General features: G+C 39.6%; 1 protein-coding gene across 1 annotated transcript in view; it reads right to left on the reverse strand.

Moving 5' to 3' along the window:
• Nucleotides 1–273: 273 nt before the first annotated feature.
• Nucleotides 274–18,075, reverse strand: part of bckdhb (branched chain keto acid dehydrogenase E1 subunit beta) — a 67,196-nt gene continuing 49,394 nt past the window's right edge. The window contains exons 10-11 of the mRNA XM_050046944.1: nucleotides 4,064–4,215; nucleotides 274–757 (exon numbers count right to left, since the gene is read on the reverse strand). Coding sequence (XP_049902901.1) covers nucleotides 4,075–4,215 — 141 coding nt within the window. The 3' untranslated portion in view covers nucleotides 274–757; nucleotides 4,064–4,074. The remainder of the gene's footprint in view (nucleotides 758–4,063; nucleotides 4,216–18,075) is intronic.

The raw sequence follows: 18,075 nt of genomic DNA on the forward strand, positions 1-18,075 counted from the left end.
GAAAAAATGTTAGTACTTCTTCAGTTTTTCCTACAAAACATAAATCTAATGCAATAAATGTGCTCAACAAGTTGTAAAATATGTTCTGGTGTTGCAAAATTCCCAGACTTCATAAGATTTATCAAATTTGCAGACTTTGCCTGCTATATATTTTTCTTAATCCCACAGCCAGTGTGGCAATCCCATAGGAGAGGTAACTTCTTTACTTTTTGTTGCCAGAAGGACACTGTGAAATCCCAGCAATTTCAAAGCAATGCAAATCGCCAAACCAAATGTTTTCACCAATTCAAATTACTTTATTTTCCTTAAAAACCACAGATCCACTATATTAGTACAATAAGGTTCAGTTCATGTCAAACTAGATAAAGATTAAAGCAGAGCTGGACACATTCAATCAAAAGGTAACAGCACAGAAAGGCAGACAGTCACAAATTCAAAATACTATGAAAGTTTTATCAGTATACAACTCTTATTTAGGAGGAAATCAAATTATGTGCATAATATTAACGCCAAAGTAGAGTTTCACCATATAGAGTGGATCAAGTCATTTTTTCCCTTGCAACAAAATGAAGTTTCCCAATGCAGAGGTGCTGTAACAGTCTGTCAGCTGGAAGACACAGGGGGACATGGAGCCCATCTGGATGCTGCTTCCTGATTGGATGGTCAACAAAGTGTCTTTTCCTGGCCGCTCTCCACTGATTGATGAATGAAGGGGAAAAGGAGAGAGCGTGGAGTTCAGGGCTACCAGAAGTCGGCTCTGGAAGAGGAGAGAGGTTCAGTAAGTTAGAGGGAATAACTTGGCGGTCCACAGTGGATGGCAGATGAGGAGGAAAAGTAGAGCTGGATGGAGATGGAGAACAGTGAGGATGAGAGGTGACGTGTTGGATTCAATTAAATATTTTATTAATGGCTCCTTTCGTCTTATTAATCAAGACCAACGTTTTAATGGCTTTAACTCTGACTTAGATGACACTGACAATTAAAAAGGGATTACGAAAGAGTCTGGCAGACGGTCCGTCCCATCTCAAAAGATTATTCAACACTTATGCAACCAATGAAAGACAATAACATACCTACAGAATGAGAGCGCAGTATGAGGTTACACAAGTAAATTGGGCACATCGATGACACGTAAGCCCTGTTAACACTTGGCTTTAAATCAGTCTTGGGTGGTCTGATTACAAGTCGGCAGCTCTAAATACAGGTGTGAATACACCCAAAACAGATGCTTTACAAACCTTAAAACAGTCAACCTTCACATTGGGTGCCAGAGTGGTCCCAGTTGTGCTTATTAGGAGACAGGTCTCTCCTACCACTAGATATATCCAAACTAAAATTTACACTTGCATTGGCAGGCTTCATTGGCGCTTCAAGGACTGTTCTCTGCCATTGGAAGAGTCAGACAATGCCTGGCTTTGATGAATGGTTAAAATTAATGACAACATTTCTTCTTTTAAACCTTTACTCACACGGACTAATAATTACCAGGAAAGTTTTGTGAAGTCTGGTCTCACTTTTTAATGTGCATAAAGAACGAAAGAGAATGGAATGAAAATATTCCTAACTTCCTAACTAAGATAAAGGAAACCTAAAATATTGTCAATTCATTTTCCCTCCATCAACTCATCACTTCATCAGCTAATTGTTTAAGCTTGACCAATTCTCCCTCAACAGTCACACCTGAGTAGAATTGGTAAGATTTAATACAGCCTGACTTTAGGTAGCATGCTAGCTATGCTAAGCTTCATATGATATGGAGAAGAGATGGAAAAGTATGTTAGATGGATGTGTACTGTAATTTTGAATGCCTCTGTGAAAATAATAATACCAGTGTTGTTTGTAACTGAGAAATTTTCAATGGTAGTTTTAAAAAGTGCAACAGCGGTTCCATAAAAGTTGGGATGCTGAGTATTAAATGTAAATAAAAACAGAATGCAGTGATGTGCAAACCCTTGTTGACCTTAAGTAAATTGAATACAGTCCAAAGACAAGAAATTTAATGTTCAAACTGATAAAGTAATTTTGACTATGATACCTGCAACATTTTCCAATAACGTTGGGACAGGGGCATGTTCACCAGTTTAACCAGTTTAGTTTTGAAAGTGAAATTCTTCCAATTGTCACCTGATATTCAAGCAGTCTGGGGTCTTCGTTGTCCTGTTTAGCATTTCATAATGCACCACACATGTTCAATGGGAGTCGGGTCTGGACTACAGGCAGGCCAGACTACCTGTGCTCTTGCAGGTATTCATGCTGTTGTAACATGTGGAGAATGTGGCTTGACGTTGTCTTGCAGGAATAAGCAGGGACTGTAAATTACATCTTGTGGATGGCAGCATATATTGCTCCAATATCTGTTTGTACCTTTCAGCATCAACAGAGCCTTAACAGATGTGCAAGTTACCCATGATAACAAGGGCACTAACATACCCCCATACCATCACATATGCTGGCGTTAAACTTTGCACTGTTATCAATCTAGATGGTTCTTTTCCTCTTTAGTCCAGAGGAAATGACATCCTTGATTTCCAAAAAACAATGAAATATGGACTCGTCAGACCACATCACACTTTTCCACTTTGTTTTCGACCATCTCAGATGAACTCTGGCCCAGAGGAGTCGGCAGCATTTCTTGATGTTGCTGATAAATGGCTTTCGCTCTGCATGGTAGAGTCTTAACTTGCATTTGTAAATGCAGTGACTAACTGTTGTTGCTGACAATGGTTTGCCGAAGTGTTCCAGAGCCCATGTCATAATACTCTTCAGATAATCATGTGTGTTTTTAATGCAGTGCAGCCTGAGGGACTATGGGTCACAGACATTCAATATTGGTTTCTGACCCAGCCGCTTAGGTGCTGAGATTTCTCCGGATTCTCTGAATCTTTTGATAAAATTATGGTTTGTAGATGGTAAAATCCCTAAATTCTTTGCAATTGTTCATTGAGAAAGGTTGTTCTAAAATTGTTTGAGTATTTGCCCACAGTTTTTCATAAAAGTGGTGAACCTTGCACCATCCTTGCTTGAGAACAACTGAGCCTTCCGAGGATGCCCCTCTCAGACCCAATCACAATAGTTTAATCTGTTACCAGTTAACCTGTTTACCTGAGGAATGTTCCAAACAGGTGTTTTTTGAGCATTCTACAAATTTCTCAGACTTTTGTTGCCCCCGTCAGTTTGAACATCTTATCTTTGGACTGTATTCAACTGAACACAGGTCAAACGGGACTTGCAAATAATTGCATTTTGTTTTTATCTATGATTCACACAGTGTCCCAACTTTTTGGGAATTGGGGTTATACTCTTCAGTACAGAAACTATGTTGATCCCCTCTTGTTTTCTGTTATCTTAATTTTTTGCTTAATTTCACAACTGTATTTGGTTTTTCCTTCTTGGATGAATCATGTTGGCCTCTGGACATCATGTTATTTGACTCCCAGACACTAATATTATTATTATATTATTTACCGCAGGTGGCTAAACAGAAAGCCAGTGTTAGTTGTCCAAGATAGTGACAGCGCCCCCTAGCCATGAGGCAAATTTGTAGAACGCATTATGTTTTGAAGCACCCACACAGTTTTCTGTGTAGTTTGAGCCTCTTTACAAATTGCTACTGTAATCTTCTTAAGCTATATGGACATCTTGGCCAAGTGCAAATGTAGATCTTTCCACAGATAAAATTCAATGCAAGCTGGGAGATACGATACAATCTCACTTTGTTAAACCAGAGCTGCAGTTCAGATGTACATGATACTATATCTGAACAGGGCCCTGGAATATGCATTAGCCTGTGGTGTCTGGATAAGAATAAAATATATATGTCCAGTGAAAAATTATATCAGACAGCTAAGTAAAAGAGTGTGTAGGAAAAAAAAGACAAAATGCAATTTAAATTTTTTTGGCAGATCATAGTTGGATATCGTGTCTTCCTAACTACATTATGGGAATATATAATGCAGATTATAGGGCAATGGTTGACAGGCACTAATATACACTAAGTGTTTGAAAAATTACATAATGCCTCTTTGTCACTTTCCTTGAAAGGGAGCTGTCAGATCTTTCCTACCTGATGAGGATTCAGTAGTTGATCATCCTCTTAATTGCTTCGAAGCACTTCCACTTGTCTGGGATGTAGAAGGGTTCAAAGATGTGAGGGAAGGGGGTGTCATAACCGCAGACCCTACTGATGGGAGCCTCCAGGTTGAGGAAGCACTCCTCCTGCAAGGAAAAAAACACCAAGGTGAGGGGGAAAAAATACTCTCATTATTGGGTGAAAGCTGTCAGTGCTCAAACATAATTCATTCAGGCAGGGAAGCCAAGCCAACATGTTCAGACGGCAAAGGCTCCGATCCTTCAGTGTTTGAGGGAAAGATGAGGGTTCATATAGGCTGCTGCATGTCACGAGTATGTTCGATCTGGTTTACCACTTCTCAATGCTTTGGCATATCCAACACTATCAAAAGGGGATATGTGATACTGACTCGAACGGGCAAGTATAACATGGGTATTTCAAACAGCTTGACAACTTAATTTCATTTTTATTGCCATATCTGATTCATATGCTACAAGTCAAAATGGTTTATTCAGGCTCCTTCAGGGCAGGCAAGTGCTCAGGCAATTTGGCCAGAGTGCAAAACAAGCCATGACTCGTGTCTCTATACTGGCTTCTGACCTCTTCCCATGGAGACAAAGCAGAATGAAGTTGGCCAAAACACTCCAAATGGGACAAACCCCCTGATGAGTTAAACGAACACACTTGGACGTGTGCTCACAGATTTTTAGAAAAAGACCTGAAGTACCCTTTTGCAGCTGAAACTGCAAACCTGCAAACAACTCAAGCAACCAAAATAAAAGCATACGAGTTGACTTCGAGGAAGCTGCACAGCACCGTCTTTGCGTAACACCTGTTTGTGTGCAGTCTGTCTCCGACAGAGATGCAGAATGGATTTTGACCTGTTTCTTGTGACACTGACAGCATCACAAACTCAGCCATCCATTTAATCCCACATTACGAACCCACCAATTGGCTGCCATGGATCAGCTGGGCATTTGGGAGGGCAGGACTTGTATGTTTCACACTATGTTTTTCATTTCTTATAAAACATCTGGCAGAGTCCAGGGGAAAGTCAGTCTTCATGAGGAGCCCTTTGTGTTTTGGTACTTTTACAGCCTGTAAAAATATAACACAACAAGAGAAAAAGAAGGAGAGACACTGCAGCAGAAATCTGTTGCTCTGTGTGCCTGTGGAGATGACATGGTACAGTGAGAGCTTTCCCGCCTGCAGGACATGTCTTGGGTTGTATCGTTAAATTCAAAGGATTGCCAAGTAGGACTACAAATCCAGAATGATCAAGTTTGGATGCAGGAAACAATAAATGAAACAGGAACGAGACCAAGAGTCTGCAGCCATGCTAGCTGCTCCGCAAGGCTGCATTTAGGCACAGTGATGCTTTGAGCAAAATGCTTAAAACTCACCATACTAACATACTCACAATGACAACAGTAAAATGTTGATGTTTGGCAGGTATAATGTTTACTATGTTCACCGTCATAGTTCTGTGTGTTAGCATGCTAACATTTGCTTATTAACAATAAACACGAAGTACAGTTGAGGCAGGTGGTACTGCCTTTAGCTTTATTTATGCACCAAGAGTACAGGACAAATGAAAAGTTATGGGATCATCAAAGATAAAAACTCATCCTGTGGGGAACATGAATGTAAGTACTGAATTTCCTGGGAATCCTTTCAGTGGTTGTTGGGACATTTCACTCAAAACCATAAATATCAACCTTACGGGACTGCAGGAGGAAAAGAGTCTGTAGGATTCATTATCTAGGAACCATGAATATCTGTACCCAATTTTGTGATAATGCATCTTATAGATGTTGAGATAATTCACTAGAAAGTGAAACATTTGACCTTCTGCTGGTGCAACATAAAAAGTGAGAGAACCAAAAAAAGTCATCAAGATTCATCCTCTGGGCACCATGATGCAAAGTGGACGAAAAAATCTGAAGGACATTTGAGGAGTATGGATGGTGATATATTAAGTTACCTGCAATTATTGGTTTAAAGTGGAAACAGACAACTTTTCAGCTTACAGTAACTGCAAAGAACTTACATCGATACTCTTTGGTAACTGCGGCTAGCGACCAATAGCTACTGGGGAAAACAAAAATGATATCTTCAGTCTGTTTGGTTGCACGATGGCTGATGCACTTCATTTTGGGCTGAAAATTGAACCTTCATTTCATGGGGAGATGGTACCCGGTGATGGAATTAATTGCATTGTAAATGCAGGCCTTATAGGGAACCAATCTAAACACCAAGGTGTCATTATTCTATAGTCATTATATTGTGCAATCAACATTTACTTCATAATGATAAGTAAAAGATCTTTTTCCACCTTAAAGATATACTATGCAGGATTAAAAAACAAAACAAACAAACAAACAAAAAAAACAATGCACAGACTCATACAGGAGTAATCCCTCTCGTCATCATTTAGGACCCACGAGAATGTGTGGTGGTATTTTTTTCTGCAGACACTCTGCCCGCTGCCCGTATTTTCTTATGTGTTCGGGACATTCCTATGCATGTACCTCCACAGTGCTCAGATGACGTTGGGGCTTTATAAAAAGGTTGCGACCAGATGCCAGAACGTAAGCAGCAGGCATCCAAAAGATAAGCACTGAAAAACACAAATACAGTGAGGCGAAATGCCTAACGAGTGTGAATCTGGGGTTGGCTTTTACTTTTACTTTGAGTGGTAAGCTTGCTCACAAACCGTCATTGACACTCCTTCATAGTATGGCTTTAAAATTGTCTTCCAATTGATTCTTTGACATAAAAAGCCCATCGACAGAGGCCAGCCCAGTGGTCATGAGGTCTTTCATTTTGGTGACTGAAGAATGAACTCCCCAGACTAAGTGGAGCTCCACCTGATCTGCTGTGCAGGGCTCTATGCTGCCGGCTCTGCTATCTGCCTGGCAGCTGGGCTCCTGCACACTTGGACTTGATCGGTCTGCTCCACCCAGTTAATTAACTGTGATTAGCTGTAATGAATGTACACTGAGTGGAGACAACTAGTTTAACAAACCCGCCTTTCCTTTTCACTGCTCTGTTTCCTCCTTCCTCGCGGACTTCAGAATAACCTGAGACAGGCCCAGACAACAGCCACTGTACCCTTGGTGACATGAAAACACAATCTTTGCATTTTCCAATATTTTCTTCTTTAACGCATTTCTTTCATGTACTGACAAATGCCCATGGCCCTGGGGTCTTTGAAGTGCAGTGAGAGTCAGATGTGTATTACAAGTGAATGAGAATAGAGAAAAAAAAGCCAGGGGTTCTGGATTGTGGCTTTTGTCGCAGAATGATGCTATGTTATGTTTCAGATTACATAACATTCAGTGAGCTAAACCTTGACCTTGTCATTGGTTTCTTTGGGTCTTGATCTAAAGAAATGGAAATTAAATATATCAAAAAGTCTGATCTATACCCATGAAGTCACTGAAACAGTTCAGTGTTGTTATAAGGATCATTTAAACATGATTTATGCATGTCATAACTGGCACCAAGCTAAAAAAGCTAACAGGTTATTTCTTGGGCAAAGCTCAGTCTCATTTATTGGAAACATACAGACTTGGGAATGTTTAAGTTGAACAGGAGTGTACTTGAATAGACTGAGCCTGGAGCAAAGCTGGATGTCAACGTCTTTGAATTACTGACAGGCAGGGGGAAGGTCCAAACAACATTAGGCTCATATTAAGGTTTCGTCTTTTCAGGTCTAGATCAATCCATATTTTCATATTTCATTTTGCCTCTGTGCAGACTTGACTTAAAAGCTCCATTTCTTAACAGTATTTTTTTGAAAGCTTGACATGCAGTGAATGAACTTTTGTCCACGGTATATATGAAATGGTGGACACAGTGTAAATTTTGTTAAGGAAAAAACTGTCCAAAAATGTTTATATGTTTGATAATAAAAACAATGACAAAATTTATGTTTTGTTCTCAGAAACCAGACAAGGCTGAACTCAAATGTTAGCGGGGGGCTTTCATTTATAATTTGACAATTACATTTACAATGAGAGGAAATGAGAAAAGTGATTAATTATTTTATAAAATGTATAAGAAAAATGTTTTTAAATAGGAAGCCTTGGGCTGTGCTTGCAATTATTTTCCAATGCTGAATGAGCGGTTTGAGATTGGGGTGCCAACAGGTTGATAAACACCAGTAAGTAGTCAGTGCCATGATGTCTCACTATTCTCCAAATCACTCACATCGGAGCAGAATTAGCCATCAGCGCGAATCATAACTGGCCAGTAAATAAGCAGCTGTGTTTGTCTGACTGTGGATGGTGGAGCTCTCAAATAGATTTGTGGAGTTTGTTGGTTGCAGCACTGGCTGTTTGCAGCGAGCTCTGCTTGTTAGCCCCTAAAGTGCAGCAAAACAAGCAGCCACCAGCTGCCGAACAAGGTCCAGTTTAATCACCAACCCTATGAGAAGACATGAGTTTAAATCTCCAGACCAACATGTTGCAGATTTATAAAGAATTCAGCTGAAATAAAATTATTTTTCTGCTTCTTAATAGTGAGATCGATAAGTCAGATTTTACAGTGAACCTGGGTACAAATCCTAGTTGTCTCAAATTAGTTTAAAATTAAAAGTTTTATAAATGATGATCACTGAGTGTGTGCTCGTAAATTATTGTTGAAACCCGTCAAAAAATCTGCTGGCGAAAAATAGGTTTCTAAATGTGTAGAAATTATTTGTAGTTCTAGAAAAAAATACATCTAAATCAAATTTAAACACAAATACAGAGAAAACATTTTGACAAAAAGACAAAAATAATTAACGTTGACAATATTGTAATGACTTTTTGTCCACTAAAAGGTTCTGAGTTGTTGTCGGCTAAAACTGAACCAAAGCTAAAGGAAGCTAACGGATAAGAATTAGTAAAATGTGAAAAGCTATTCATAATCTTTAGTCTAAAGACTAAATAAAAAAAAGCAAAGTCAAAATTAACATTTCTGATGAACCCTGAAGAGGAAAATACAAACCTTTCCTACCACCGACTCAAAATAACACAAGGTACTTTTCTTTCCTTTCATTGATGAAAAGTGACAATTAGATTATCCGTGACCATCGAGATTACAGCCTCAGGATCTATTCTCTGCCCGACTTCAGACAACCAGTCAGACAGTGCCAGGGAGTTTGCTCTTTTGTCTGGATCACATCTGTAATCTCCTCTAAATACATTTACTGGAAGTGGGAGAAAAGCACAGTAGTCTGCCTGCCACCACAGCTGGACAGAGAATGGCCACACAACTCAGATTTCATTCAAATCAGTGTTTATCTTTTGGGAAGTGCATCATTATATGTAATATACTTAAATGCCAGAATAAAAATATGTCATCCTGGCAGTGCCAAAACACTTGCACCCTGCAGTGGCGCTGGATTTAAAAATACTTCACAGCGGGGGCTTAGACTTTCAGTGATGATATTGTGTCTCCTGTCACACAAAAATCAGTTTGTCAGAAACACCCACAGATTGGGGGTTGCAGTCAGACAGGAGTAGGAAAGTGCCAATATCACTTGCTATTACCAGCAAGGAAAGACAATGCCAGGCCCACAAACCAGCTTGATTTCAAGTAAGAACAGGCCAAGACTAGTTATAATTCTTTGATGTGTTTCTAAACTTGTAATGGCTGTTGGGCTCGTCTGACTGAGTAGCCATGAGGCCTGGGGGAGTCATGCCCACCATCTCGTTCTCTATCAGTGGATACCCGAAAGTGCCTTCAAAGGACTATTTACACTCATCACTTAGGCCATCGGAATGGTCAGCTAATATATCTTTTCTTATCTTCATAAAACCTGCATCAACATGCTAACAGTAAAATGTTATATGCCCATGTATGTCAGTAAAGCTGAAGCCAACAGAGTGCACCTTAGATGGCTCATCTTTGATGTCTGTTGGGTCTGACAATGTTCTTCGGAGTCTGACTATATAGGGCTAACCTAGCAGAGTCTAAATTGTCATAAAAACTACAGTATAATGTACAGTGAAACCTACAGAGGATACCATAAAACAGGTCTTAGATGGGGGTGTAATAGCTTGGAGTGTTGCCTCTATGACCAACAGGGTTCCTACACAGTATGGGAAACTATGGAATTTGATTTTAGTAATTTCCAGGTTTGGATAAATATGGAAAAAGGAAAAGAGAATATGGAAAAATATTTGTGTTTCCAGATTACTTCCCCCTGTTCTGTTTTCTAAAATATGAAATCGAGAATCTCAAAAAATAAACTGCTGTTACAAGCAGAGTGTTTTACATAATGTTTGGAGCAGGCAGCCAATGCAGCAAAAATGTTTACCGCTGTGTGAGAGAATGCTGGCAAGAGCAAGCTTTATGCTGTCAAAAGCAAGGCAAGAAATACAGAATGCAACTGAACCCGCACTCCCACAAAGAACTGCTTCTTTGACTGTACGTCACAGCCTTTAAAACAGCTCTGCCCGAATGGCCTTACAACTGTAGGCTACCAAATCCATACATCTGTGTACAAATCAGTTTGAAAGAAAATACAGCAATATCTTTAAACTATATTACGTCTCATTTATAAATAAGAACCTAAAATGAGTTGAAAAAAGTTAAATAATATAATCTTCACAGCGTTTGTGTAGCCTTGTTCATTTACTGTGTCCATGGAAATAACAACCATAAAGGTATGGTTTCCTTATACGGAAAAATTTGATTACTTATCTGATGACTACATCAATGCATCACTCATTAATGTCCAGTTCAGACAAGCTTAAAATATGTGGGGAACAATAATATAATATTATTTATTGAAAGGAGAAGTATGTAAGTATATTTTGCACTTTGAGCCCCATTTCTGGGTTGTTTATGATGAAATAGAGTGGCTAAGACCAAAACAATGACAATCACTCATTTTCTGAGAATTTGGCTTTCCCCTGCCTGGCTTAACAGTGCTGCCTATGGCCATGTGTGAACCTGTCCTAAAACCACCCTAAACGTTCGTTTTCAAAGCCATGAAACTCACCGAGTGGTCAGTGGTGTTCGTTGATGTTTTGACATAAAAATCTTAGCAAAATGTGGTTTCCATCCGTGTTTTCGCTATTCATCTCGATTTTGGAACTATTTTTTCAGCTGCCTCACACCCGTGTGTAAACTTCCACTTGATCGTTCGTTTGACCCTGAAGCGTTATACACTCCAGCCCACTTGATGGCGATAATGTTCCTTTACGTGGGTGTCGCCAACCAGCAGGAAACCATTGCAATGTAATGGGACAGCAGAAGAAGAAGGTTGGCACTGTGTTTAAAGGCATCGTACTGCAAAGGTCGTTTACAAACGAGTAGTCCATTGTGCAGTTGTTTAAACTTCTTACAAAACTTTTCGTTCGTTCTCATTCTTCCTCCAGGAGCGCACACAGCACTGTTGAGCCGGCACTTTCGCTGAGCTAAAAGACCACAATGACTACAACCTTGTCATAAACAACCCCCTTTCCGTCTCCGGTGGTCGATTACTACCAACGGACAATGAGGCTTCTATAGAAAACCAATGGGGTAGACTTTTTTCCCCGTCTCTTGCTCGGTGGTAGCCATGGCAACATCTACCCCTCGCTGGCAAGTCAGCATCCGAAATCCCTCGCTCCGAAGGGCTAGTTTCATACCCACTACCCCTCGTTATGCCCCCTACCCCTACATGCAAAAAGGAACTGGGACACCACTACCCCTCGCGGGAACGCGCAAATGTAGGGGGAGGGCCAAAGGGTAGGGCTAAGGGGGGGTATTGGGACGGGCCCCAAATGTCAAGTAAATCATCACGGAAATTTATCCTAACGATGTGAGGCGGTCTTTGTGGAAAAAAGCTTGTTTAGTGGACTAACTTTGCACTTGAAAGGATGCCCGTTCTCTTAGTTTTAACAGGTCTGACGCTACGGCTGTATCTAGGCTAATGGCTAACATGCTAACTATTATCTGTATGTCACTAGTCACTTGAACCAAATTTAGGACGATAGGAGACGGGTTGAAATAAACCGAAATTTCCCTTTAAGTTTTTTTTAATTAAAATGCGTAATATAGCCAACAATATTATAGACCAAAAGTTAATCTAATTTATTATTGTAGAATGTATTTAGCAAATCACCACTTTCAACTGGAGACACAGTGCAGCAGCAGCGCAGCAGCCAAGAGAAAAAAAAAAAGGCATTATAAAAAGCAGACAAATAGTGTTAATTAATTGACATGAGACATTGGAGAGGTTGTCAGTCCTATTCTATAGTCTGTAATATTTTTTATTTTATTTTATCATAACTTCTCGGAAATTACTCAAAAATGCATTCATTGTGTGCTTCTGAGCACACAGGCAGCATAAACAATGAAGTTACATATGATGTCTGGCAGATCGTTGTGGCGCTTGGATGCAGTTGACAGTGACAGTTTTTTCAGCAGCCATTTTTCTTCCTACCAATAACCTACGGTTGAGGCAGCTCCAGCTCCAACTCCGCTCACATGCTCTGACTCAGGCATCAGAGCCTTTGAGCTACAGCAACAGATGCACTGGCGCTGTCCGTGGTGCTTTACACTAGAACCGCCAGGATTACAGCGCCCCTCCAAGCGCTGCAGTCCCGCCGGCTGGCGCGGTCACTGTTGAGATTACATTTGTTTTTTATTATTAACAAAATGTTTTTTTATTGACAGTATGAATGGTTTTGTTTTCAAATAAATATTTGGAAATGAAAATGTATGCTTTGGTGTACTTTTACAGAGTTTTGCAATATGTATAGCCTACCTGTATGTATCAAAATGTATAATTTCAGTCAGAGGTATAAATGCTCAGAAGTCCAGTGTGTTTCATTTTTGTAACTTAAAGGCTTCAGAAAACATACAAGACACATTTTTAGGAAAAGTCATAGGAAGAGAAGCTTGTAGGTTTTATCTAAACAGAGTTATTTGCATTATAAAAACCATTGTGGCGGTTCTAGGACAAGTGCACTTACATTGATCACTTCCATAAAATAAAATGAGAAATTGGAGAAGATTGAAAAAATTGTTAAAATTAAATTAGGGAACTGATCACAGATGCATTGTGTCTGTGTGTTTTTACATCTATTGTTGCTTTTAATTTGCAGCTATACTTTTAATGAAGCTGACATGTCATGACAGTCAAGCTCTGTCTGTCGCTGTCGCTTGGAGCCTGAGCGATTTTTCTCCCGGGCGAATATATGCTCAATCACCCGTTTACATTGACTTTGTATGTAAACTCGTCTCTAGCGACAAAAAAAACAGGTCCGTTGTGAACACACCTTAAGAGTTTAATTATGGAAAAGGATGGAATTTTGGAATGCCAATTGTGGATAAAACCTGTACCAAATAAAGGCAGGGCCAAAACAAAAGGGGAAAATAAATTACTTGTGGATTTAGTGCTATGAAAATGTACATTAAACTAAATTTACCATCTGGACTGTTATAGTAGACTATAGGTAATTCTAAAACAGTCAATGTTTGTTTGTTTTTTTTTACCCAGTTTTTATTTATTTGTTCATAGTGTTCATTATTTGAATACCAGCTTGGATTCCAGAATTTATTGTACATTAACATAAAAACACAACAACACCATACTCACCACTCTGAGTTTCTTTTCTTCACAGAAAAGCTGTTGTATGATACTGTTTTCTACTAGTATTAATATTCTTCAAACCTTTTCACAGAAAAAAACCCCAATATATCTGACTGTATCTTAGTCAGATGCCCCATCTTACAACCAGATGTATTTACAGTACAAATAACTTTGTATTGTGGTGTTACCTTTCAAAAGAGACCAAAAAAATGCATGTCATCCAAATGGTTCAAGAACAGATTTCAATTTACTTTGGGTATGTCTTAGGTTATGAATGCAAATACATTGGATGGCTAAAACAAAAAAAATGCCAACCATAAATAAATAGTCCTAAAAGTGGTGGTTTATTCATGAAAATCTTAAATCCTAAGTCTTTCAAGGTTTGTAAAGTTTTCTCTCCATTTCTCATCTATGCAATATTTTTTTCTGGCGTGTGATGAGCCCCCACTGTGCTTCAATGTAGTTAGATATCGAGTCTTGTTTTAAAATTCAGATGCACCTCAAGGCCATTTCTGCAGAACATAAAATCCAGATAAAACATCTGCATTTCTTTATTTCAGTATCACCACGAAAACTTGTATAGAATAAAATCAGCATTAATTCAAAAGATTAAATACCATCGACTTGCCTCAGTGATTTTAGTTCAGAAGTTTGCACAACACGTTGCAGTTATATGAAGGTTAAATGAGTGAATTGGGCTTTAGGCTATTGGGCAACTGATGGGATTGAGCAGCAGCAGACCACTGTTACATAACCTCCTTACCCAACATGGTGGTACCTGTATCCAATTCTCAAGTCTCTTATAAGAGCCCCCTTGTATAAACACAGGCCTTTGAAGGCACTTTAGTGTAACCCCTGATGGGGAAAACATGGGAAAGGTCTGCCATGACTTTTACAGTTGTGCATGATGCCCCAGGCCTCTTGGCTTCTCTGCTTCACATTCAGATAACCCCAACAGGCAACTAGAAGTCTGATTCTAATTCAGAAAGCATTTACAGCAGAAAATGTGCAAGCCTTCATCTTCAGCTAACACCAACTGGGTCAGAGTGGAGTCAGTAGTCTTTGAACCACGTCCCGGAACAGTACCATATCTCAGCGGGGCGTGCTGGGTTGGATGTTGGACTCTGTTGGTTTAAATTACACACAAATAATGGAAAGCACTACCAGTGGAACTAGAACCAGGCAATCCAAGGGCCCCACTCTGAGACCCCCTGGGTGACAATGCCATATGATTAAATGCAGTGTTAAATATGGTTGTGTGGAAAGTAAACTATAGTTAAGACAACTTTAGCTTCCAAATACCATCTTTAGTACTGTACTGTACACTTGGTGTGTCATCTGCACTTTTTTCTTATTGTTCTAAGAAGCCGAGAGCTCTTGTAATACGCAGTGGTTACAGTTTTATAGCATTTTTATAATGTCTTTAACAACCAATGGAAAAATCATCAAATCTAAATCCACATGATCAGCCAAAATGTGTACTTGTTGAAATCTGAATCAACTATAGTCAAGTCTGTCGTGGTTTGGAGAGTTAAGGGAAGGAGGATGATTCACCACTTCTCTCTGTGCATCCCTGAGGTCCATGAAAACATCGTCTTTAGCCACATCTCATTCTGCCCTACTCTGTCCTGTCCAGTCATCAGCTAAACACTCAGGAAAGGGCCAACCAATGACACATTATTAAATCACTAGTGCTGAAGCCACAGCTTGATAAAGGAAAATTGCCAAGCCCTACTAAACTCCCCACTGATTTTTAGACAAAAGGAAATCATCCATAAATGGATCTGTAAGGAAGGGCCTGACAGAGATAGGTAGTAGCCGAAGCCACTCTCTCCAGAAATAATAGAGTAAAGCACTCCCAGACAACAGTGCCCAGACTATACAGGCTTTACTGACAACCAGTTTCTCTTTTTCTCCCTTGATTTTGAGCCTGGGAGGGGTACTATAATGGCCACACTAGTAAACAAGAAGGTGTGGTACAAGTTGGAACCTTTAACATCAACACTGCTGTTGATCTGAATTAGTCTCAGACTCAGAAACCTCCTGTTAAAAGCTGTTTTTTTTTACTAGCTTTCCAGTAGGATTGCATTATCAAATGAAAACTGCCATTTTCTTTTACGCCACAAAGCAATCTCACTCACACATGACATTTCTGCTGCACAGTGTCCTGGCATTGAGTTAACTCATTAAACCAAACACTTATGACTTCACCTGAGCTTCACCTGAAGCTGCATCAACAAATGAGAAGGCTGTGTTATACCAGTGGTTCCCAAAGTGGGTGCCAGGTAACCCTGAGGTGCCTTTAGGAAATGTCAAAGAGTGCTGCAAGATTTAGCTTATCATTGTTTATTTATTGTATATTTCATCACATAAAAGGTGGGGTAGGGTGAGCCCAGCCACCCTACCAAGGAAACTCATTTCGGCTGCTTGATTTTGCAATCTCATTCTTTTGGTCACTACCCAATACTCATGACCATCGGTAAGGGTTGATACATAGACAGACCTGTAAATTGAAAGCTTTGTCTTCTGGATCAGAAGACAAAAAAGTTAAAACAATGCTCTACAATGAATCTTATCTCCTTGAGCATCCTTGTGTTTCTTAAATGCCTGATTTATCTTGGACCTTTCCAAATGGTGGTGGCTGTAGTCAGCTTGGATTCAATGTGGTTACAGTAGATTCCTATGGTGACCCAGTTTCATGGCGAAGGGAAAACAAAACGACCACAAAATCCTCTCAAACCACTCATGCAGCATAATCCACTTCGCTTCTGTCCATCCATATTCTTGTTGTATACCAAGGAGTTGTATTTTAGCCAAAATATGGATGAACTTCGATTTTAATCCTCATTCATTATCCTCTCCCACAAGATGCATACAAGATGGCTTTTGGGTTAAACTGTGAAGTTCATTTGAGAAGGAGGCTCTGAGATTATCAGGTACTTTCATATATCCAGTACTGGCACAAGGCAAGCTCGATATCGACCACTAGATAAAGCTGATGTAATGGCACTAAACACATCACTTAAGACAAATGGCTTATTGGGTATTTTCGGCTACTGTGGGCTATCATACCTTTAATTTGTGGTAAAGTCATAACAAGCGTATCCTTTTCTCTTTTAAGAAGGAATATCTGATATACAGCGTAATGTTAACAGTGTGACAGGGCCCTGTGGGTCAAGCTGCATCCTGTGAAAACACAACTATCAACTAGTCTAGGGTTTTCTTTCCAGAGAGTATATCCAAATCGCCTTGAGGCCATGTGAAAACTGCACATCAAGGCAATCAGGGAACACACCAACAACTTACATCACCCGTACACCATGTGAAAACATGGAAACATGGAAATGAGGAGGATGAGTCACTGACTGTTACGGCTCTCGTTGAAAGGGGAGAGCAACGTCTGACTGGCAGTCAATGAGGAGGGGATCGATTGATTTTATGGCTTCAGCTCTGAGTACAAGCACATTATAAGGAAACAGCTCCATGTAGCACATACAGTGCAGTGAATACAATTAGTCTGATGAACTGTGAGGAGGCGGGCATAAAAGGGAGAGGTGGAGAGTGGTACTCAGTCCTGAGAGCCTCACAGGGGGAAAAAACACCCAACATACTGAAGATAATTACCTCACCATGCAAAAATAAGTTATAATTAGGATGATGGGAAGGGGAAGACTTTTCATTTAGTCATGCATCACACTTAGCTCAGAATTTGTCATCAGCTGTCTCTGGCATGTCTTGGTTACAGTGTCCAGGCCTTTTGTATTGCCAGCAACAAGCGATATTTCGTAAACCTTATATGGATAGTTAGAGCCACTGTATCAACAATCTCAGATGAGTAGTATAAACTTACAAAACACCCTCTGTGCACCTTTGTAGACAACTGTTATTAATAGAGCTGCTCTTCTCAAGAATCGTATTACTCCTCTAGTAGTCATTCATCTTATGAATAATTCCCTTTTTTGCTTTGTTTTCTCTCTCTTTTGTTCCAAGGCTTTTAGCAAAGTTGCTATTACTTTTCAGAATAAGTTGCTGTTGACGAGAAATTCTGAGCTTTAGTACTGGTAAGAAAAATGCATTTAGTCCAAAACAAACAAACAAACAAACAAACAAACAAACAAACAAAGATCTAATATTTATGGATTATGTCTATCCTATTTTTTTTTTTACTTCTATTTGAGAAAATAATGCTCTAAGTTGTGGTACTATAGTTACTATAATAGTCTGGGGGGGATACAAGTAGTAAGTGTAATGTCAAAGAGACAGTGAGGTTGCTATGGGCTACATTTTCAGCCTCATAGATATTACTCTATTTTTGATCATATTTTAGCTAGTCTCGCCACCAGACAATCAGAGATCTCCGCCTTCTGATAGTCTGGGGACACTCCTTTCTAAAGTGTGTTTAACACACCGGCGAAAACGGCCGGCAACA

This window comes from Epinephelus moara, chromosome 6 (assembly GCF_006386435.1).
Source record: "Epinephelus moara isolate mb chromosome 6, YSFRI_EMoa_1.0, whole genome shotgun sequence".
NCBI classification, from domain to species: Eukaryota; Metazoa; Chordata; class Actinopteri; order Perciformes; family Serranidae; genus Epinephelus; species Epinephelus moara.